Below are 22,503 nucleotides of genomic sequence, written 5' to 3' on the forward strand. Positions count from 1 at the left end.
TGACTGTGAAAAAAAATCCAAACAGATGTAATATTTGGTATGTGTTGCCAGATAAACCCAGCCCTGATTTTGTCGCAAATGTATGCAGGGGCACAGAAACAAGAATGCAAGGATTGGACAATGACATTTTCACTTTGTGAACATCATTCATTGAACCTTTTGGGAGCAGCTTTTTCAGATGTCACAATAACAGAGCAGCAAGAAAGAGAGAAAGAACATTATGCATGCCTCGAGGCAAACTGTGGTGACCATCATGTTGTACAGCTCTCTGGTCTTAATCTCAGCTCACTGAGTGGTGAATTTCCTTGACTTGATGTCATGTTAAGCCCAGTCAGAGACTCTTTACAGACACACAGGGGTCCTGAATTTGTGTCATACAGTCAAGTTTCTTGCTATTTTTGTAGCACTTTAACTTTTACAGTTAGTTTTGTGCGTTTGCCACAAACAGACCCAATTCAACACACGTCACTACCTACTTTTCTGGCACTATCAAAGTACAAAAAAGCTACTTAAACAAACACTTTAACAAGTTCATGGATCGGTGGAGCTCGTAGTTAAACTGATTAATAGTGGCCTGTTTACTGTTCCTGATGCATGTTGCTTTCATTTATTACCTAAACATTTGGAAACAAGTGAAAGTGGCTTTGCACTATAGTTACATGCTCGCCAGATGTGAGGATTTTGGCAAGTTGTGAAACAATTGCAGCAAATTTCTTCAACTGTCATAAAAACAGAAAACACTAATCTTTCAGCAACAGATTTTATTAACGCGATTACAGGCTTATGGGGGAAAATGGGTTGCATTTGGGGTGGCCAAGACACGTATCCACCACGTCTTTGGTTTAACTCTGACCGGGGACCTTTGTTGTGTGTCACCCCCTTCAAAAAAGTTTTATGTTGTTAGTTTTGTGGTCTTGTAAATCCCGACAAGGCAGCTTTTATCCTGTGATTATAGAACACTTTCATTATTGGGGGCAGCAAACATCATTACAAGGCTTCATGTCACTGAAGTCAGTAAGCATCTCAGTGCGAGTCTAGTGGAGAAATCTTCTGGATACAAACCAAACCCAAAGGCACTGAAGCAGCTAGTTTTCTGTTATTATATGGCATGCAGGCTTGGATCTTATCTTTTAAACTGATGAAGTGACTCCTTGCTGCTGGTGCTTGTTTAAATGGCTTTAGATCACTGTTTATGTTATCATCATTAGGGCTGCAACTAACGATTATTTTCATTGTTGATTAATCTGACGATTATTTTCTCGATTAGTCGATTAGTTGTTTGGCCTATAAAATGTCAGAAAATGGTGGAAAATGTCAATCAATGTGTCCTAAAACCCAAGGTGACATCCTGAAATGTCTTGTGTTGTCCACAACTCAATGATATTCAGTTAACTGACTGATATAGCTGACGATAAATCTAATAGTTGACAACTAATTGGTTATTTGTTGCAGCTCTAGATGTTTTTCTAAATGTTATAAACTGATGAAGTGACTCCTTGCTGCTGGTCCTCGTTTAAATGGCTTTAGATCACTGTTTATGTTGTCATCATAACCTTCACCTACATAATCAAACCTCTCACCTGACATGTGGTTGTAATGCGCAAGTCTTTTCGTCAATACTCCTATTAATACTTCTATCTCTAACAAGAGTCAGTACCGACATGTTTTTTTCTCTCACCACTTCTCCATGTTTTATATTGAATGCATTCAAATATGAAAAATTGTCTTCATGTATCTTATGAAGAAACAGAAAGAGAAAGAGAAAATATTCAAATGTTCTTAAAGTCATATATGTTTGCATTCCCTAAACCATTTCTGTTTTGTTGTCTCATCCCAATGCTTTTGATCCTTGGGAACATCCATAGCAATTAATAAGGATAACTTCTGTCATATTTAATCATGAAACCAAACATAAAATAATATTGGAAGACATCAGTTAACGTGCTGTAATTATGTATCATGTTAACACATCGGGAAAGTGACCTAGAAACATAAAAGTGCCGCATTCTTCCATAAATCCCATTATTTAGTGTTATTACCACGCTGTTTGTTAACGTCTAAGCTTTCAGCTTTATCTTCCGGCCGGTATTTCCTGACTTCACTGACTCACACAAACAACAGTTGAACTCATCACACCGGGCTGTTGGTCGGTGCCCTTAAGCTATTTCGGTCCATTTGGAAACATGCAGCTCCATATTGACTTAATGAAAACCTTACAGTCACTTACCCAACAAATCAACATGTAGATGCATGCCGGGACCGTTGTGGAGTCAGAAAATTCTGCTTAATGCATGCGATTGCTTTGTCGATGAAAAAAAACAAGGAGTGTCGTCACACGTCACACGAGCTCTGAGTTGGGGAGTACCACACACAGACGTGTACCGGCAAGTTTAGAATGAAGTGATGAGATCGTTGGAGATTTGCCCTTGACAACGGCTTCCTCCCCTATGTTCCGTCTGGAGCGGTAGAGTGGGAGTGGATGCCAGGCTTTATTTGTCTGGAATTATCTGCTCAGTTCATCAGGAAAGGTGGAACAGATTTACTAACTGTCGCAGTTAGTTTACAGAGACTAAGCTGCGATATTTCATTATAAAACCTGAGCAAATACATTTCCTCTTTCTGTGCTGCATCTTGCAATTCTTGTGTAATATGGATGTAAATTAGTGTCTGATATTGCGGCTTATGTGTTTGTGTCTATTTATGTTTGTGTGTGTGTGTGTGTGTGGGCATGCATGCATGTGTATGTGGTTTTTGTAACAGTACAAAGATGTCCCAAGGGTTTTTCCCCCTTTTCTCATTACGAATGCTAATGTCACATTAATGAAATCGGCTTAGTTTAAGGTTTATAGCGTAGCCTACACTGAGAGATTTGGCCTCGACACTTCCCACATATTTCAAGTTGAGTCACATTTTTGTCCTGTGGGCATACTATTCTGAGTTACTCTAAAATGTACTGGCCCTGAGTGAAACTTTTGGGGAAACTTTAGAGCACGGTTGCCAAGCTTTGTCACCGTTGTAAATTGTTCGGCCACAGGCTGCCGGCTGTCCGGCTTCCGAAGACGACTGTTAGCTTAGCCCGGTAATGGCTTCAATGAGGGGCTGGCTAATCTAAACATTGTGTTAATGTGCTAGCAGCGGTTTGCAGAGTCACTAGCTGTTAATCATTGCTCAACAGAGAGCTTGTCAGGCACAACAACATGCCAGAGAGTTAATCATGGTCATAGATCTCTGTTTTTATGCGGAGGACATATTTAACAGCTGGGTTTTCTAATCATAAGGCCTTTCCAGTAAGCACGTACAGTAATACCATCAGCTATGATGATCATGAAAACAACTGCTTTCACATGTAAATGTCTAAAAGCATTGCTCTGCCGTCTCACATAAAAGTGTAGATTGCTGGTTCATAATGTCAAAACGACCTATAGAAAATATTCTTTCAGAAAAACCTGCAATGATTTGTTCCATATTTTCTGCCATTCATACCCTTTAGGCATCAAAATTCCTCTCACTTGAGTGTGATGGGTAGCATTTTGTAACCTTTCACTGGTGTTTTACTTCATGCCTGTTTGACTTTTTTTTTTTTTTTTTTTGAAATAGCCCACTAAAGACATTTAAAGCTTTTAAATCAGAGAGTCAGAAGAAGAGATTGCTCTTTGTAATTAAAAGCCAATTTTGTAAAATTGATTAGATTATGCTAATCAAGGGAGATAATAATCTTAAAAGCAGTGTGAGGAAGGGAGATAGAGGGAGTGTGAAGAGTGGAAAGGAGTGACAGTCCAGCCGCCATTACAAGCTGCTGATTTCTGCAGAGTGCTTCATAAAATGTCAGAGCGCTTCTCCCTGAGCAAGACACTGAAAAATGGCAGCGCTGTGATGTGCTGGCACCTCACCTGCTGCACTGTGTGTGTGTGTGTGTGTGAGAGAGAGAGAGAGAGAGAGAGGAAGAGAGAGTATCAGTGTGTGTGTGCATTTGTGCAAGTGTGTGCTTGCCTGCGTGTGTTTTTACATCTGTGTGTGCGTGTGTGTGTGTGTGTGTGTGTGTCCATGCTGGCCTCCCTCCCATGTTGCAGTGAAGCAGAACAGAGTGGCTGACTGCCCGCTGCTTTGCCTCTCTCTCTGTCAATACAACACTATTCTCTTCCAGCCAGTCATTTTCACATGTTTAACATTAAGCAAAGCACCCGTTTGAACAGAGGAATACAAGTGATTGGCATATTGAGTTTAATGCGAGTGGATTTTTCCTCTCATCACAGCTTATGTTGCCAGATTGTTGTTCTGAAACTACTCAATAGCTTTTAAGACCTTCATCTGATTTCAGTATTGGAACACCACTGTGGTGCCACTGTAAACACATTTTTCTATTTACTACCTCTTGTTAAGTGCATGTTTACCTTCATTTGCCATTTAGCATTTGTCTGTTTGTGTTGAACAGAGAGCCAGGGTCCTTAGATGAAGTCATTACGTGCAGGTGTTATTAATGATGATTTCAACAACAGCAAGAAAAAGGGTGAAACGTAGAGGGAGAGCGGAGAGACTGGGCGGGAGAAAGGTGTGAAGGTGGGGGGTTGCAGAAGAGATAATAAACACAGCATCAAGCCAGGGAAGTGAGCAGCCTTTTCATTTAGCAGTGTTACCAGATAAATGAGCCAACCGTACACCAAGTTGCATGAACCAGTAGGGGTGAAACGATACATCAATCTGGATCGATGTATCGTTTCAATGATCCAATGTCATCGATGCAAAGTGAAAATATCGATACAAATCGTCATCTTTAAGATACGCCTTTATTTTGAAATTCCCTCTTCATGTTTATTTTTTTTATTAAAAAAAAAAGTTTTTTTTCATTTAAATGTCTGGAAGAACCCAGTAATAAGATTGTCAAATCATATTTTAGTTGCTTTTTGTAAGTTGATATTAATGTAGTTGATTGTGTTAAATGAGCATGTGATATTGTCTCATATAAATCGCAGACCCCTGAACTTAACTGAATTGAAATCATATCGTGGCAGACTTTGTGATATCAGCAGATATCGTATCGTTGTCCAAAGAATCAAAATAATATAGTATTGTGATGAAACTTGTGATTCACACCTGAGGAACCAGGGAACTTATAGAAACCCAACTGATACTATTAATCATGATTCTGCATCTTTTATGTGTTTAGCACCACTGGAAAGACCAAAAATGACTTCACCTAAACTACGTACAGTTTTGTATTTCAGGGTTGGCTGTGAGCTCGGCTAATGCAAGAAAGAATCGCAATGAAAAGCATGTGTTGGGAGTTTTTTTTTACAATGATTTACTGGTAATTAACAAGGCTTTTTGAAATGTTTATTGGTTGATAATAGGGCTTTTTCATCATCGATTAATCTGCCAGTTATTTTCCTGATTAACCGACTAATCATTTGATCTATAACATGCGTATAAGCTAGGCCTATGTATTGGCAAGAATCTGGCGATAAGATACGTATCATGATTCAGGGGTTACAATTCAATATATTGCGATATATTGCTATACTGTAAGCAAGGCGATATATTTATATTGCATTTTTTTCTTAGTCTAATTTTAGGAAAACTGTCATAGTATAAAGACACACAACATCAGAGTAAAAAAGTTTACTTTTTATGCATTCAGGACAGTGGGATCTGCATTTGCATTTATCATAGTCCCTGTAACATCCAGCATCATAGCACTACTTTATGATGTGAATGTTTGCATGTAAACTATTAAATTAAAAACTTCTTACACTACTATAAGACCAAGGTGACATCTTCAAACTGTTTTGTCTGACCAACAGTTGAAAACTCAAAGATATTCGAGTTACTATCACATAAAACAAAGAACAACAGAAAACCCTCACAGCTGGATCTAGGTAATGTTTGGCTTTGCTCAAAAACTCCTTTAAAAGATGAATCGATTATCAAAATAGATGCAGATGAAATAGATGCGTCTCTTGTAATATGAGGAGCTGCTTATTTTGGTCATTTTTGTCATGCATATGTGTAAACAAACATGTACAGGTAGCACGTTTCACCCCAAGAGAGTTTTTAGTTTCACTGTATCCTGTAAGGTAGCCATAATGGTGAATTAAATTGAATTATCACAAAATACGCTGCATTGCAGAGGTTAAATCTGTTAACATTTCACGGGTATCTTTGTTCTGGACACTTTGGCCAGTGAAGGAGGAATATGGCTACTGAAGCTTTGTGTGGCTGAGGGGAGCAGTAAAAAGTATAACTGACTATACATGTGCTACTTATTCTGTTCCCTTAAACACCACATTATGTGCGTCAGGATCAGTACGAGGCTCTTATAACTGGTAGTCATGAATAAGCTATTTCTGCCATCACACCACTTATCTGAATTCTGTCACATTTGCACAGTGATGTCAGTTTTCTCCTGCAAGTAAAGTTTCAGTTTGAACAGAACAGATTCTAAATGGTTTCTTCCCATGGAAATGGACAGAGGAGGCTCCAACGACTGCTCAAGCAAAGCTCGCCGCTCTCTGGCTATTCCATTGTTCTGTCACTGTCAGTTTGTTTTGCCATTTGACATGCATGTCATTTGCATTATGCATATCTGGAGTACAGCGCTCATTTTCTCTCCCCCCTGTCTCTCTCTCTCTCTCTCTCTCTCTCTCTCTCTCTCTCTCTTTCTTTCCTTGATACTCCCTGATAACCGATGCTATTTCCTGTTATTCCGTTTTATGTATTTTTGTATTTCCTGTATTTATTTAACCATGTGCAGTTCGCAGAATGTGGGATATCTTATTTATATTTTAAACAGGAAATCACACTCAACAATTGTAATCCACGGTTTATATCAGAACTTTTGTGTAATATGATACCACCTAAATAAATCAGTGCATAATTTAAAATATTTACTTATATACTGTAACAAAGTACTACATACTACATCATTTCAGGAATCTTGAAAAAATGTATGTATATATTTATGATTGGAAATCAATTAACAACACAAAACAATGACAGATATTATCCAGTAACCCTCACAGGTACTGCATTTAGCATAAAAAATATGTTCAAATCATAACATGTCAAACTGCAGCCTAACAGGCGACAACAGCTGTCAGTGTGTCAGTGTGCTGACTTGACTATGACTTGCCCCAAACTGCATGTGATTATCATAAAGTGGGCATGTCTGTGAAGGGGAGACTTGTGGGTACCCATAGAACCCAATTTCATTCACATATCTTGAGGTCAGAGGTCAAGGGACCCTTTTGAAAATGGCCATGACAGTTTTTCCTCGCCAAAATGTAGTGTATAAGTTTGGAGCGTTATTTGTCCTCCTTCGCGACAAGCTTGTATAACATGGTTGGCATCAATGGTTTCCTGAGGTGTTCTAGTTTCACATGATACCAGTATCTTCACTCTAGCTTTAAAGTCTGCTACAACCTAAAAATCACAAGTATCGTTAATACGTTAAAGAAATTATTGGCGTCAAAACTTTCACAGCCAGACTTTTTAGATTACATGAACATTTCTTTTATTAATACTGTACCTTTGGACATTTTGGATTTCTAGTTAGCAACTTAATCTGAGGCAGATTGCACAGGGCAAAATTGAAACATGTGTGTCTTGAGATGCAAGAAAGAAGAAGAAAACTAAATGTGAAACACATTAGGCGATTGTTGCTTCTGCATCAATCTTATGGCAGATGTATTTTTCTCTAGACTCAAAACACAAAAGTAGATATTACAGGTAGTATTACAACAATTACAGTGCTACTAATGTCACTGGAAGTAATAAGACATAATTAAAAATGCATTTTCAGTTGATTTAGTTCTGCAAAATTTTGCAAACATCTGCAAATGTCTGTAGAATTTTAGTTACTGTATTTAATAAGGGGAATGTATTTAGTGAAGCGAGTTGTGCGCCTGGTATCTAAGCTCACTGTTTAAGGCCTTGGGGGTAAATTTTTTTGCAAATCATCAGTTTTGCTCTTTGCAAGCGAGTTACATACAATGAAGCTGTGTTGTGAAAATTGGACGGGAGCGAATGTAAAATACTACCGTGTGTAATCTAAATGGTAATTAACCTTAACAGGCATTGGCTCACCACTAACCGTGCCTCCAATGCATCTGGTGTGTGTGTGTCTGTGTTTATATGAATGCATGTGCTATTCTCTGAAGCATCAAGATGGTGTTATTCTGTGCTTCCAAACTGCTCCAAAGTCATTATGGACTCTTGTAGACACATGCAGCCAGTGGCGAGCAGATCTGGTTCAGTCTGCAGAAAACCCGTAATGAGCAGTGAGACTGGCAGATGAGTGTGAGTGGCTAGCAGAGGGAGAAGGGCAGATTCATCAGGGATGATTGCCTGATGCACACTTCTGGTTTTTTGATGTGAAGACCCCGCTAGGTTACCATGGGGAGAATAATTAGCTCTGGCTGGATGCAGATGCGAATGAGCATAAGAGATGGGAATTTTCTTATTGAGCTTACTTTATGATACTTAGAACGGTGCATATGGGTGTGCTTGTGTGCACACAGACACACACAGATGCTGTTTCACAACCACACAAGACACACACTCACTACCAGCTCATTCTTTTCTATTTATGGCCAGGAAATGGGAGTAGTGCTATGTCTGGTTGAGCTGAGTAACACTATTCTGTCACACATAGGTTTGACATCAAACACAAGTGACAAGCCTATCCTATTCCTCTCCACCGAGTCATCACCATGTCCCAAAATCACATTATTGTCACTGGGAAGCCGGCACAGACGGATGGTGAGTAGGGGTGTTGATTCCAGCCTTTGGCATCTACAGTATGCTTGAAAAGGCAAATAAAGCCATTTGGCGAGAGCTGATTTTCTTGTCATTTCAAAAATATACAGCATGCGCGTGGCGTGCCATTTGGTTTTATATTTTATCTAAAGCCTCTTACAGCGACATGGATACGCATGTGTGTGTGTTTTACGACAGGGCCCAGTGAATACGGGAGCTGGAAAGTCTTCAATGCCACGCTCTACCATTTGCGACACACAGGACCATATCATTACCTTTTTGCCCTGGCAGGCAGTAAGCAGCTCTAGCGTGGTAAGCTCCAGTGTTACATGGAGGCAGGCAGGCAGGCAGTGGTGTGGCTGTAATAAGACCTGTGGCCAGCACCACTGCCAAGGCTAGCTGAGGCGGGGTGAGAGATGGTGCCCATCCCCTACATGCCCTGCTCTGCCATCTGTCACTGGGCAGGAGCAGAGCCGAGGGAGGGGTCTGAGTCACTCTCGTTGTTGTCACCTAGACAGGCCACACTGGGGCATGCTGTCTCTTTGTGCTCCTTTCAGGCCTCGGCTCAATCCACTGTCAGTTTACGAGGCACTTACGCAGTTCTGCAAATGTCCAATTTAATATCACAATTGAGCGATTCTTTTATTTTATGAATTAAAATTTACTTCACTAAGGCCCGTTTCCAAAGTGTCACGAAGTTGATACATTGATATAATACTCTGAATGAAATAGAGCTGGAGCGATTCGACGATTAATAAAGTCATTTCCAAATAAAAGTACCAAACATTAAAGCCTGAGGATTTGCTTTTTATCTTTGTCTGATGTAATAATAAACTGAATATCGTTGAGTTTTGGACTGTTAGTTGGACAAAAGAAGCAATTTGACGACATCACCTTGGGCTTTAACAAATTGTGATGGAAATTTTTTCACAAATTTGGGACATTTTATAGACCCAAATGATCAATCAACAGCCCTAGAATAAATTACACTACTTTTGTCATGAACTTCTGCAACCAGTGGTGTGACTCTGAATCACACAGTTCATACTGTCTCTTTAAATGTTCTCTGAGTTGATGTTTGACTCTGGACAAAGGTTGTCACTTAATTTTTTGCCAAGACGCCTGGTTATGTCATTTCCTGGCTGACGGTGTGTGCTTGTGTGCTTGTGTGTGTGTGTGTGTGTGTGTGTGTGTGTGTGTGTGTGTGTGTGTGTTTGTGTGCAGGGAGGGAAGGGATGAACGGAGAAGGAAAAGGGGTCAAGCAAGCTTGTGCGTGCACTCTGCTGTAAGCAAGATGATCTCGCTCAGTTAGTGTTCATTGCCAACAAGCATGCAAAGTACAAACATCCACATCCATATGCACATGTCGTGTCTACAGTAACGCACGCACACACACACACACACACACACACACACACACGAACATATACAAACACAGAGATAGATGGGAACAGTGTGCCTCAGCTATACAAGGTCAGAAATCAAAGATGTTTTTGCTGATTCAGAGTCAGTGTCAGTGCTCTCACTTTCACAAACACAACTGCAACAGTACCGTTCTCTGCATGTGTGTGCTATTCGGTAATGAGTGATTCATGAGAACTGACTGACAGTTTGTCACCTGGTAACCAGAGCAGCTTCTGGATACCAGACAAGTATTATCAGTTCTCAGAAAGAGAACCTCATTATTTACTGGAAGTGTTATTATAAAAACAAGTCAATATGTTTGTTCTGGAAAGTGTAAGAAAAAAAAAAAGCAATCACTCCCATACGCTGATAAACCATGAAGTGCTAACAGTGGATTACTCATTCAGATCCTCTTCTTCACCAGCAACCTTCATCATGACACACTAGGTTGACATTTCTCTCGTTAACTGCTCGGAGCAGGATGCAGGGAAATAGAGGTCTGTGTTTGACACAGTTGCAGATCACAATAAAAGGCAGGGAGTAAGGGATCCAGAGGAGAGAGTGAATGTTGTGGAAGCAGCGACGATACAGTCTTTGTCGGCTGCGGTAAGGTGGAGAAAAAAAAGAAAGAGAGCTGGGAGCCACCGTGTGTCTTTGAATGGGGTCAGGGCATCATGGGGAATAATGCATTTCCCTTCACTTGCGCCAGGCGCTCCTTCCATTACGGCTGGAGAAGAGACATTGTGTCCACACTCTGATTACCACTGATCCATGCTGATGACTCTGTTGGCGGATTATCTCAGTTAGTATCAGCCATCTGTTACTGTGTGTACGTGTATGTGTGTGTGTGTGTGTGTGTGTGTGTGTGCGTGTGTGTGTGTGTGTGTGTGTGTGTGTGTGTGTGTGTGTGTGTGTGTGTGTGTGTGTGTGTGTGTGTGTGTGTGTGTGTGTGTGCGTGCTGAAGGGGCGAGGAGGAAAGGGGCAGGAGTGAGACACACAGGGGGTTGAATAGTTTGAGGCTGTGACACACACACACATGCGCACACACACTTCTATAGGCACATGTATTGGCAGTCTTTTGTAAAAACCGCTGCACGCGTAACCAAGCACCATCACATACAGACACACAACACTGCTAAACATATGCATGATGTAAGGCCACATACCAAGCAGCATACAGGCCATTATGCCACCACCAAATGCACGCACTCTATCTCTCCTTTATACAATCCTGCCCTCCTTTCAGATGCTACTGACATGTGAAGGCTCCTATATGAAGGCCACATGCAATCATAAAACCGCAGAGCTGTTTATAGCTGCACTATCTCCTGAAGGGCCGCTGCATCCAGCCACTATTAGCTGCATGCGTTGACAGCTGGGTGCTGTGGTGTATTTGTGGACGTGACTCTGAATCCGGCGCTGGAACACATCTTATAAATCATAGTTCAGCCATTAGCATAAATTCTCTTCCTCCTTGCATCTGCGAGACCTGCTGTTTCTGTTTGCACCGCTCCGCGTTGATTGGTCGGTGTTGTTCAAGTCAAATTGATTTAGCCGTTCACGGAGATTATAACGCTTGCCTTATACCGCCACTGTGGCGTGCCGTTAATTACCTATAAAATCAAGCTAATTCTGATGCTAAATCCATTTTAATTTCTCATAATTAAGTCAGGATTGGATCCTTAAATACCTTGGCGCTCCATTATTGTTGCAATCATTGTTGTGGCTGTGCATTTGGTGGTACATTGCCGAGCTCAATCTTATTATTGTTATTAGATTTAATTGCACTAAGTGATCAGTTTGTAGTTGTCGGAGGAAGATGGACTCGCCGCGCAGTCGTTTCTTCCCCCTGCTGTCCTTTCTCTCTCCATCTCTCATCCCAGAAAGAGGCCCTTTGAGAGATTGTGAGAGATGAGAGGAGATGAGGGGGAGGGTAGCTCTGCTTTACACCTCTGCAAAGGAGGGATTGCTTTTTTGTTGTTTGTTAGGGGGGAAATCAATTCTGTTCACATCATCACGTTTTGACAAGGCGAGACATTAAGTGCAGATATTGAGAAACGACAGGAATGGTTTACAGCCTGTCCTTCATCTTCTCTACTCTTTTCCTTTCTTCTGTTTTTTTTTCCCCACAACAAAATCAGAGTGTATTGTCTTGCTTATCCCTTTTTCCCCTCAATCTCGGCTATCTCTTTCTCTCCCTCTTTCTCTGTTTTTTCCCCTTCCCTGTGAAAAGGTAGGGAATGATCCGCTTCACTTACCAGCTGACACCACATAAGCTTGCTTGTCCTCTGAGACACAAGCCTTTTGTTTTCATGTGCATTATGATAATTATGAAGGGCCACAGCTCCTCTCCATTTTCAGCACACTTCTAATCATACTTACATATTTTTTTTTGTCAGAATCATCCACGGAAAAATCTTCTTCTTTTTTTTTTTTAATCTTTTATCTTTTTTTTTTGTTCACCCTAACCTGACATTTAAAGGGTGACAGCCGAAGTGAAGGAGCACTGAGTGTGACAGCCATTCATGCAACACAATGTGGCAGAGAGATAGCAGTTTTTGGTTAAGATTACAATAAAACACTTCATCTTCACTCAGCCAGAAATTTATTCTTGTAACTAATATGTAACGTTCACTTATTTGTCGTTCAGGATGATAATTTGTCTCTTTAACCCACATCCTGTCACCTCGCATGAGAGGCCACTCGGAGGACCTTTGACCTTGCTCGTAATTACACAACCACCATCTTTCCACTGCAGCAATGGCAGTCATGGCTGCCCAAGTCCGATGGCACACCAGCCTCCTCCCCGTGGACTGCAGCAGGTTTTCTTGTCATCCGCGCCTCTCGCTCTCCCTCTCTCCCTCTCCCACTCTCCCTCTCTCTTGTCAGTGTTGCTCCTGGCGAAAGGCTGATACTTGATATTCAGAGGATAGCAGCTTTTGTCTCAGAGATTTAATCAGTGGCTCTGCTCCCACTGCAGAGGAGAGAGGGAGGGAGGGTGGCGGAGGGGTGGCAGGAGAGAGGGAAGGAAAGAGAGATGGAGGCAGAGACTGTTTATGTGTAATGACACAATAACAAAGCCTGCCTGTAAAACACAATCTGCAAACTGTGCTTTTGAAGGGGATTTTCAGTCCTGGATTAGTGTCAGGCAGAGGGATATGGAAAAGGAGAAGAGAGAAAAAGAGTCAGGTTGATGTGATAGACAGGGGAGGTGATTTTGTGTGTGTGTCTGTCTGCAGCGGGGGTTGAAATGTGTAAGTCTGCGTTCACGCGTGTGTGTGCAAATTCATGTGTTTTGAAACTGTTTTGTATTTATTTGGCTGCTCAAGTTAGCGGCTGTGTGGGCACAGCCACATTGTGTTCTCAGTTGTAAGCAAAAGCGGATTAAAGTTGAATAATGTAAGTAAAATATTTGGATGCCGACTGGCCAAATGTTTCTTGTGAGGGTTTATGTTGTTGGTTGGTTTGATAATGGCTGGCGTGGTGACTGTGAGACCGATAATGGAAAGCTACAGTGTTGGTTAATGCACCCATCATCTAAAAGCCTCTCCATTTAGTTCTAGCTGAAACTGAAAGGACTCGGGGAGAAATGTTGTCTTTAAAGGCCTCAAAGAGCTCTTAAATTTAAATGTAATTCTTTTTCATCAAGGAGATGTAAAGGGATCCTGGTTGACAAACAGATGTGTGTGTGTGTGTATGTGAGAGAGAGTTTACACACGTGTGCCTCTGTGTGTTTGAGAGAATTCCAAAGAAAAGTATTTAGTGTTTGAGTCTTTCCAAACATCCCACTTCAACCTCAGTAGGAGAGTTCTCGGTAAAAGTGTCTTGTTGCAGAACTCAATCTCAGCATTTTCTTGCCTCGAAATGTAAAACTTGCTTTGTTGTCCGGTATCAGAGTCCTTAAAGACGTCATCCTCCTTCCCACCCCGTATAGAATCAATGGAGGCTGGGAGCCAGTGAGCATGGCTAAATAGAAATATTGTTCAGGGGAAGTGAGATGTGAAAGGAAAAGTGTCAGGAGATGTGTGTGTGTGTGTGTGTGTGTGTGTGTGTGTGTGTGTGTGTGTGTGTGTGTGTGTGTGTGTGTGTGTGTGCGTGCGTGCGTGCGCTTGCTAGAACATGTTGTGTAGGTGTGACAATATGCATTTGTGTGTGTGTGTGTTTAAGCGTGTGTGTGTGTGTGTGTTTGCGAGTGTGTGCTTTTGCTATTGTAACCCTGCTGATTGGATTGTGTTTGACAGATATGGAGTCTGGAGAGCGGCTGGCCTCCCCTGCGCCCACCCTGTCTGCTGCTCGCACCTCCTCCCCTGCGGCCTCATCCTCCTCCTCCTCTTCTTCCTCTTCATCATCCCCGGCTCCCCACTCTAAGAGCAGCCTGGCCCCGAGCCCCTCAGCACTGGGAGCCACCCTCAGCACCTCTGGTAAGAAGCACTTTTTCTCCCTCCGTCGATCTTCTGTCTCTCAAAAAAACACGTGTGCAGAAAAAGAAAAAAAAACACCAGCACACATTGTTTCCATGTAACTATAAAAACACGCCAAATATGGTCACCTTCATGTCTCGATAGCATTCAGAATCCTCTTCATTTCTTTAGCATAAAAAATGAGTTTCCTCCAGTATTAATTATACAGTTATTTTGCAGCCTGTGTGAATACACCTCTCTCCCAGCTACAAGGATTTTTTTTCCCTGACAGCTTGGGTTGCAATTGAAAAGCTGCTGCATTAATGAATCCCAAACAATTAGGGGGCTCTTTTGTGTGAGAAACACACACATGCTTCGCCATGTCTCCTGACAACCTTCAGCTCTCTGGCTCCAGCTGCCTCAGAGTCAGGCTCAGCACGACACTGTGCATGCATGTGTGTGTGCATGCGTGTGTGTGTGTGTGTGAGAGAGAGAGAGAGAGAGAGAGAGAGACCTTCTGCCTGCATGATTTAACATTTGTCAGCCACTCAGTGTCTAGTCAGCCCTGTCCAGCTTCCAGCCTCTTTTCTATGTATTGGTCAAAGCCATTAGGCAAAGAGGAGTGTGTACATTTGTGCGTGTGTTTGTATCTCTGTGTGCTTTTCAAATATCCCTTGTGAGAGCGAGTGAATCATTTGCTCATACTCTCTTTCTCCTCATTTCTTAATGTCTTGCTGTTTTTTCATAAGCCCACTATACACACACACACACACACAGAGACATCCACACACATGATTGCGCCGAGCGGGGAATAGCTATATTCTCTGTGATTGTTGTGTTTTCTGTCTGTTACGAGAAGAGGAAGAAGGAGAGAGCAAAATAAAGCCCCTTGTTTTGTCCTCCATCTCAACATCAGTGCTGCCCCCAAAGAAGAAGCCATTAGGAGCATCTCCTCCTTATGCATTATACATCCCTCTTATCCCTCTGTGCCATTACATGTGCTCAGATTTTCTAGATAAGCGATTTTGGACTGAGCGTCAAATGAAATGCTGAGAGGCAGGCTGTTAGCTCTGAACTTCTGCTGCGCTATGTGGGTATTTGTAAGCAAGCCAATTCCTTTTCCGTGTCACACCTTGTTCATTGTGTGGACTGTAACGCAAACATGTATATACAAATAAGCCAAAAGAGTTTGAAGTTATCTCCTTTGCTTCCAAGTATCATAATTAAAAGGAAAGAGTTTCATCACAGACTGTGAAGGCATTGATTCAAGGTCCTTTGCCAATGTGCCAATAACACTTTAAAAAAAATCTGAAGAACATATAAATGAGCACGGGCTCTGTGTATGTGCGTGCACGCATGTGTCATTGATGAGGATATCACTTGGAGAATAAAAGCTGATCGACGCTTGTAGCACTCTCTTCTTCAGGGATCAACTCACGGATGCAATTAACTTAAATCTGTCTGTGGAAATTTGATTGACTGCAACAAACAACAAATTAATCCCCCTTCGGCAGCATCCAAACATGAAAAAAAGCAGGCGGTGCAGTTTGTCAGAGTGGAGGAAGGATTGAAACAGAATGAGAAAGAGGGTGAGGGAGTGAGAGAGAGACAGAGTGAGGAAGAGAGAGTAGGTAATCCTAAGGTATGTCTTTCCCGTGCCTCTTTCTCGCTTCAAATTTTTAGATTTAATTATTCGCCTTCTGGAAGCCTGCATTAATATTGAAAAGGCATTTGCAGATGCCTAGAAAGGAGCGGGGTGTGCGGGGGAGAGGTGGGCACCCCAGGCATAAGTGAATGCTGTGGCTGGCCTTTCTGGGGGTTGCATTGCAGTCGTTTATCTTCGTATCCGCTAGCTGACGCTGGCAAGGCGGCCTCTACATATTCAGCATATTCTAATGGCATTCAAAAGGCAGGTTTTGCTGTCTTGTGGTGGAGAGGGGCCTTGAAGCCAACACAAAGGGCTACACTCTCATACGTCACACGTCTGGCACGCTGGTAAGGCTTTGTTTCTCGCCACATAACCACAAAACAGTTTGATTCTCACTTAAAAATAGTCTGTGAGATGCATCATGTTCATTAACGGACTCCCTCAGTGTTTTGGTATCGAGCATACATAACTGGCCCTACGCTGGATAATTAGATCCCAGACTGCATTAGTTCAGAAAACGCTGTGCTCCGGTGTCACTCTGTTTTACATTTCTGTGGTGTGTGCAAGTGTATATAGTAGTTTGACATTTTCATCTACACTGTGCACAACACTTTCCTTTTCTTCAGTCATCACTTTTTTTTTTTTCTGCATGTGTATTACCTGGCTTACGCAGAGGCATCAAGCAGGCTTGCTCTCCTTTTTCTGGAATAGAAATTGAATTTGCATGAAATATGCTCGCACCAAATTGCATCTGACTCTGGGAGGAGGTAATACGTGGCAGTCGCCCCTGCCAGAAATGATTGTGCTCAGGAAAACGCTAGACGGTGATGATGTTGATGAAGTATTCTTCTGTGCTGAAATTGAATGCCAAAAGGATAGAAAGAGGTTAGCTTTTTACACCTTATACACACACTTCTTTTTCTCACCGCCAGTATCCAGTCTTTGCCACAGCGTATTGTGACACGGTCTAAACTGAAGAAATATCAATACACAAATTATTTGTGTGCTGAAATTGGATTATGACAAAATGATCTGTAATTTAACGGTGAATGTTTTACTGTATAGCAGAAACAGTACGGCAGCCCTTTAAAATTAGGTGCATTGTGCACTCAGTGAAAGGTAAATCTGAAGTTAATTCTTACACAAATAGAAGACGGTCGCTCTGTATTTAATTCTTCTATAGTCAGGTGGATAAGAAGCGACACTTTCAAAAGCTGTTTAAATCTAGTTTTTACACCCTGTCGCTCCTCACATGAAAAGAGCCCCGCGAGGTAATTTGAGAACGATGTTCTCGGTCTACACAAATAAACATATACAAAACTAACAGTAGGGCAATGAGTTGTGCTAAAGGTGCAATAAACAACTGTCATACCAGCTGTATATTAATGTCAACATTGCACTTAATGGAAGAAAAGATTTTTTAAATGCGTACAAATATTAAAATTAAGTCAGAAGTAAGTATTTTTAGAAACTATAGTTCAAAGCGAAATTCACCTCCTGTATGGTATTCATCTTCTAATCCTGTGATATAGGGCTGTTTAGTCAGTATCTGAAGCTTGAAACAACAAAATGCCATTAAATACTAACAACTATCAACAAGAAAATGGCCAGTGTGTCATTATACACAACTATTTGTTATGGATTGCATTTCATTTGAAACCATTTGGATCTGTCTCAGGCCGTCTGTTTGGAGCAGCAGGAGAGCAGCCCTTCATTGGCTCCACATTGTCAAGTGCCTTCCCTCTGGTCAACCACCCAGCCTTTGGAGCCCTCTACACTGCCGGAGCAGGCAGGCCTGAGTTTGGAGGCCTGGGTTCCCTGGGCATGTCAGCTGCTCTGGCTGCCCACCCCCAGTTAGGAGCTCTCTCTGGTAAGACGGGCACTTTTGAATTGTGGGCAGCAATTGGCTAATTGGGAATGCATCATTAATTCTCTCCTCTCCTCTCCTCTCCTCTCCTCTCCTCTCCTCTCCTCTCCTCTCCTCTCCTCTCCTCTCCCTCTCCTCTCCAACAGAGTGGTGGCGAGCTGCTGAAGCCCATGGACGGGGAGCTGCTGCCTTTCTCCCCTCTTTCATCAGCTTCCCTCCATTCTTCAGCCCTCATCACATTCAGCCCAACCACAGCGCCAGTCCTGTTCAGATCAGGATGCCCGGCAAGAACAGCCATACCCCACCTAAAGGTACACTACCACTCTGGAGACCCACTCTTTGATCCTCACAGTTACATTGCGTTCACAGAAAATTGGTTATTATAATAGAATTACAGCAGGAGAGTAGCAGGTGACAAAGAAACATTTCCATTTGTTTTAAATGAAACATCAACATATCCATATGGTCCTATCATATGTGTTATGTGAGTGTTGAAGTATGTGAATTAATTGAATACTTTTCTTTTCTGCCTTCCTCTTCCACAACCTAAATCCACTTTGTCCTATGATGAGATTTCTCCTTTTCAAGACAGCTATAATGACTTTCAGTTAGTCACTTAGTGATTCTGTCAACCTCCCTCTCCCCCTCTTTCCCCCGTGTTCCCTCTCGTAATCTCTGTTTCTTGCACTCTTTTAATTTCACAGTATCTTTTAATTTATCTTTTATTATGTAAACCAGTCATGTTGGGCTTGTGCCTCGTGCTGCCAGCATGTTTGATGAGATACATGTATAAATCAATATTTTTATTAGCCTTGTTCCATTCTGCAGTCGGTTCCAGATATTTCATTATCCCGTGTAGCAAAGTTCTCAGAAAAAGATGGAGCTGATTAAGTGATACGGTGGATCTGGTTTGTGTTTCTAGGGGTGAACGGGGCAGTAAATGGCAGCGGGGTCTGTCCTCCCACCACACAATCAGGGAGCTTTTCTGCGAGTCCGGCTCCTGTTCAGGCATCGACCAAGCCAACCAAAAACACAGACCCTTCTAATAGTCACCGTAGCAGCCCTCAGAGCAATCCAGCAGAGTTGGTGGGGAGGCCAATTCACAAAACTAAAGAGAAGGTCAGTATTGAGATTTAGTTTACTCCTAAGAAGTGACACACGAAATGCACAAGTTATGAATTATACAGTGAGGCTGATTCTTGCATTTCTTTTCACTCGACTCAGAAGCCACGGAAGAAGCCAGCAGACACTTGTGTGGCAAGCAACAGTGAGTCAGGCACATCCTCAGACAGCTCAAGTGACGGGTCCCTCAGCAGTGATCTGGAAGACCTGGCAGAGGATGACGAAGACGACGATGATGAGGACGAGGACGACGAAGAAGAGGACAAGCAGAGTGAATTGTCAGACTCAGAGAAGCGGACAAAGAAGAAAACAAAGGTAAAGAAGAATAGTAGATCATCTAGAGTAAAATGATCTTTTGTTAAAATGAAATAATAACATACAGAGCCCTATGGACGTCGTTTCAGGGCCCGTTAGTAGAACTTAAAGATTCCACGTCTCCTGAATCCCAAGTGCTATTAATATGCTCAATAGCATATAGCACTCTGGCTGCACTTCCGTTGCACTTCCGTTGCACACTTGCAAATAGTGCCCAAAATGTTGAATGAATGAAACTACATTATCATACCATGAGGCTACTCTTTGTTCTAACAGACCACTGTGTGATTTCCTGCCCAGGTTTTGATACCAGGCACTGGAACTGCAAAGACTAACAGACCACTCTCTGGGGAGCACCGTGACAGGAAAGACACCCAGGCCCAGAAGGTCTCCTCCAACCCCCAAAACCTCGTGCCCTTACCCTGCTCTGCCTCCCCTCCTGCCTTGTCCCAAACCTCGCCGCTGGCCCTGCACAGCTCCAGGTCCCGGACAGAGGGGCCACAGCAACACTTCAGTGTGATCCAGTCCACTGGCCTGGCTGCCAACTCAAAGCCCCTGGCACTCCTCTCTCAGCCCCGTCGGGAGTCTTCGCCGTCTTCCTCCCCCATAGCCCTGACCACGTCTCCAAAGGCACTCTCCAGCACTGCCTCTCCCAAACCTCCCAAACTGCTGCCCTCCTCCTCCCCCCAGCACCTGCCCCTCTCCCTCTGCTCCTCCCCTAAGCCTCTCTCCGTCCCCTCTCCACCCCGCCTCACTCTCCCGCTGCCTACCTCCCCAAAACCTTTTGGTTTGACCTCATCTGGAACAAGCTCCCAGAAGTCCTCGCTGAAGCCACCTCGGCGCTCTGTCCCTGGCTCTGCCAGATCCAACAAAAAGAAACAGCTGGAATCTTCACTTGCGCAGATCAATGAGTTCAGGCTTAAACAGGTAAGCCAACCTGATAACAGCAGTTGAATAATGCTATTGTTTTTTTTACCATATACACTCAAATGACACACTTTGCATACTGTATTCCCAATATGCTGTGAGACGTAGACAACATAAATACAGCTGCACAGTGAGCTTTAGCGAACAAAGTTATTCCAAATTGACATTAATGAATTTATCCACTGGAGCTGAGTGTACAGTTAGATTTCTCTGTTTTTCTTCATCATTACCACACCATAACAAGCACCTCTTTTAATCTGGTGGCCATTTATTTAACACAAGATCCAAGCAGCCCGCAAACAGCCACAGAACTGCTGCTGGTGAAGCTGCACACTCAATTTAAAAATATAATCACAACATTGACTGTTGTAGTGTCTCATTCACAAGAGTATCATGTTCCAAAGGGCCTCTTTAAAATTATAACATGGCCTTGAGCAAACTCTAACAACTGTAGTTGGACATCAGAGAGACTCTTTGTTTTGGAGACTGTACTTGTTTCAGTAAACTGGGATTGGAACAACTAGACATCGAAGATATTTAGATGTTTTTATTTATACATTTGTGTGACAGTCTTGAGTTCCTTTTGTCATTGTCTACTGTAGTTAATAACTATATTTGTACAGATTAGGGATGTCATGATACCAGATATTTAGTAGTCGATACCAATATCAGTGAAATTCCACGATTCTCAATTTGAAACCACGGTAAAAAAACAATAAATCCCATGTACTGCAACATACACTCCTTTATTACCGTTTGCATACTGTTTTTTTTATTATTAATCCCTGATGATCCGCCTCAAGTTTCCCGCCAAAAACTACATTTTACAAGATTACATTCGTACACACCATGAAAACGTTATTTACCCTTGCTCATTTTTACAGAATATACCTTGAACGCATCATGATGTAACACAATGTAACCTCTGTACGTACGTTAGCTGTTAGCTCCTTGGATGTATAGGTTATTTAGCCAAGTAGGACTGTGCTGCCCACCGGCTGCTAACAGCTAATGTTAACTCGCTCTCATCCTGCCGATGTCAACACGTTTTGTTGTTAAAGACACAATGTAGCATTATCATGGAAATTTTCCATCGTCCCCGAGATGACGGGAGACTGTTTTTCTCAAGCCGTAAAATAATGAGTAACTTACTGTCACATTTTCAGAATTTTGGCATCGACTTGGTACCTAAGTATCGGTTCTCGTGACATCCCTCGTACAGATCGGTAATTGTTAATGGACACTAGAAATAAACCAATTGTCACGGATATCCTCCAGCTTTGTGCTTAGTAGTCCTTACACAAGGTAGTGTGGTTCTTCACAAATTAGTTTAGTTCTTACTTCAGATTGTGTGCTGTACTGGTTTATTTATTTGGTTCTCTAACATCTGACTTCTGCTGTCCATCACACTGTCTAGTTTATCCTTAGAGCTGCTACAGGCCAAATATGTTGGATCAAGATTTAACTTCCTTTCATATGTAGCTTATTAAGCTCTGTGATCTTTGTTAAAACTTGGAAACACTTAGAAAACCATGACAATACAGACTGATTTACTGAGTGGTTCCACACAGTGGTTGCTCGACTGCTGCAAAGTTTATCCTGTTGATAAAATGGTTAATGATTTTAGTTTCATTACCATTCTGAAGCACACTTTGTGTCTGCACATATGCCACTGTATTATTTATGTTTTTCATCGGTTCTGATGAAATGGTATAGAAATTGACATTTTTCTTTTTCCTCCGCTACACAAATTCCCTTTCTTCAGATGAAATATGAATGGTAGCACAATAATCAATAAGCTAAACCTTTTAAGATCAGCTTATTCTGTGAAAATCATTTCCTCTTTCCTGTTTCACCAGTATAGAGAAGTTTCCAACGAGCTAAATTCCCCCTGTGGTTTCAGCACTGTTACTGTATTTCATGGTCTGTGAAATTGATTTGTTTCACTTCATATCACATTCAGTTGAAAGTGCAACGTTAAAGTCTAACCTGCCTTTGCTTAAACACAGATTGATCCAAACTTGTCATCAGTGTAAAAAAGGCAAACATGCCCAGCTGCATGATGATAA

General features: G+C 42.0%; 2 protein-coding genes across 12 annotated transcripts in view; one reads left to right on the top strand and one right to left on the bottom strand.

The window, feature by feature from the left end:
- The window catches only part of psmd14 (proteasome 26S subunit, non-ATPase 14), a 187,859-nt gene extending 165,409 nt beyond the window's left edge, over window positions 1-22,450 (bottom strand). The window contains exon 1 of the mRNA XM_074614486.1: window positions 22,440-22,450. The gene's annotated coding sequence lies outside the window, so the exon portion shown is untranslated. The remainder of the gene's footprint in view (window positions 1-22,439) is intronic.
- Window positions 1-22,503, top strand: part of baz2ba (bromodomain adjacent to zinc finger domain, 2Ba) — a 69,509-nt gene that overhangs the window by 24,763 nt on the left and 22,243 nt on the right. For all 11 annotated transcript variants that reach the window (XM_074614376.1, XM_074614414.1, XM_074614385.1 and 8 more), the window contains exons 3-8: window positions 14,397-14,576; window positions 17,882-18,073; window positions 18,217-18,381; window positions 18,993-19,189; window positions 19,295-19,507; window positions 19,808-20,434. In XM_074614376.1, the coding sequence (XP_074470477.1) occupies window positions 14,399-14,576; window positions 17,882-18,073; window positions 18,217-18,381; window positions 18,993-19,189; window positions 19,295-19,507; window positions 19,808-20,434 (1,572 nt within the window). In that variant the 5' untranslated portion in view covers window positions 14,397-14,398. The remainder of the gene's footprint in view (window positions 1-14,396; window positions 14,577-17,881; window positions 18,074-18,216; window positions 18,382-18,992; window positions 19,190-19,294; window positions 19,508-19,807; window positions 20,435-22,503) is intronic.

Source organism: Sebastes fasciatus, chromosome 2, assembly GCF_043250625.1.
Source record: "Sebastes fasciatus isolate fSebFas1 chromosome 2, fSebFas1.pri, whole genome shotgun sequence".
NCBI classification, from domain to species: Eukaryota; Metazoa; Chordata; class Actinopteri; order Perciformes; family Sebastidae; genus Sebastes; species Sebastes fasciatus.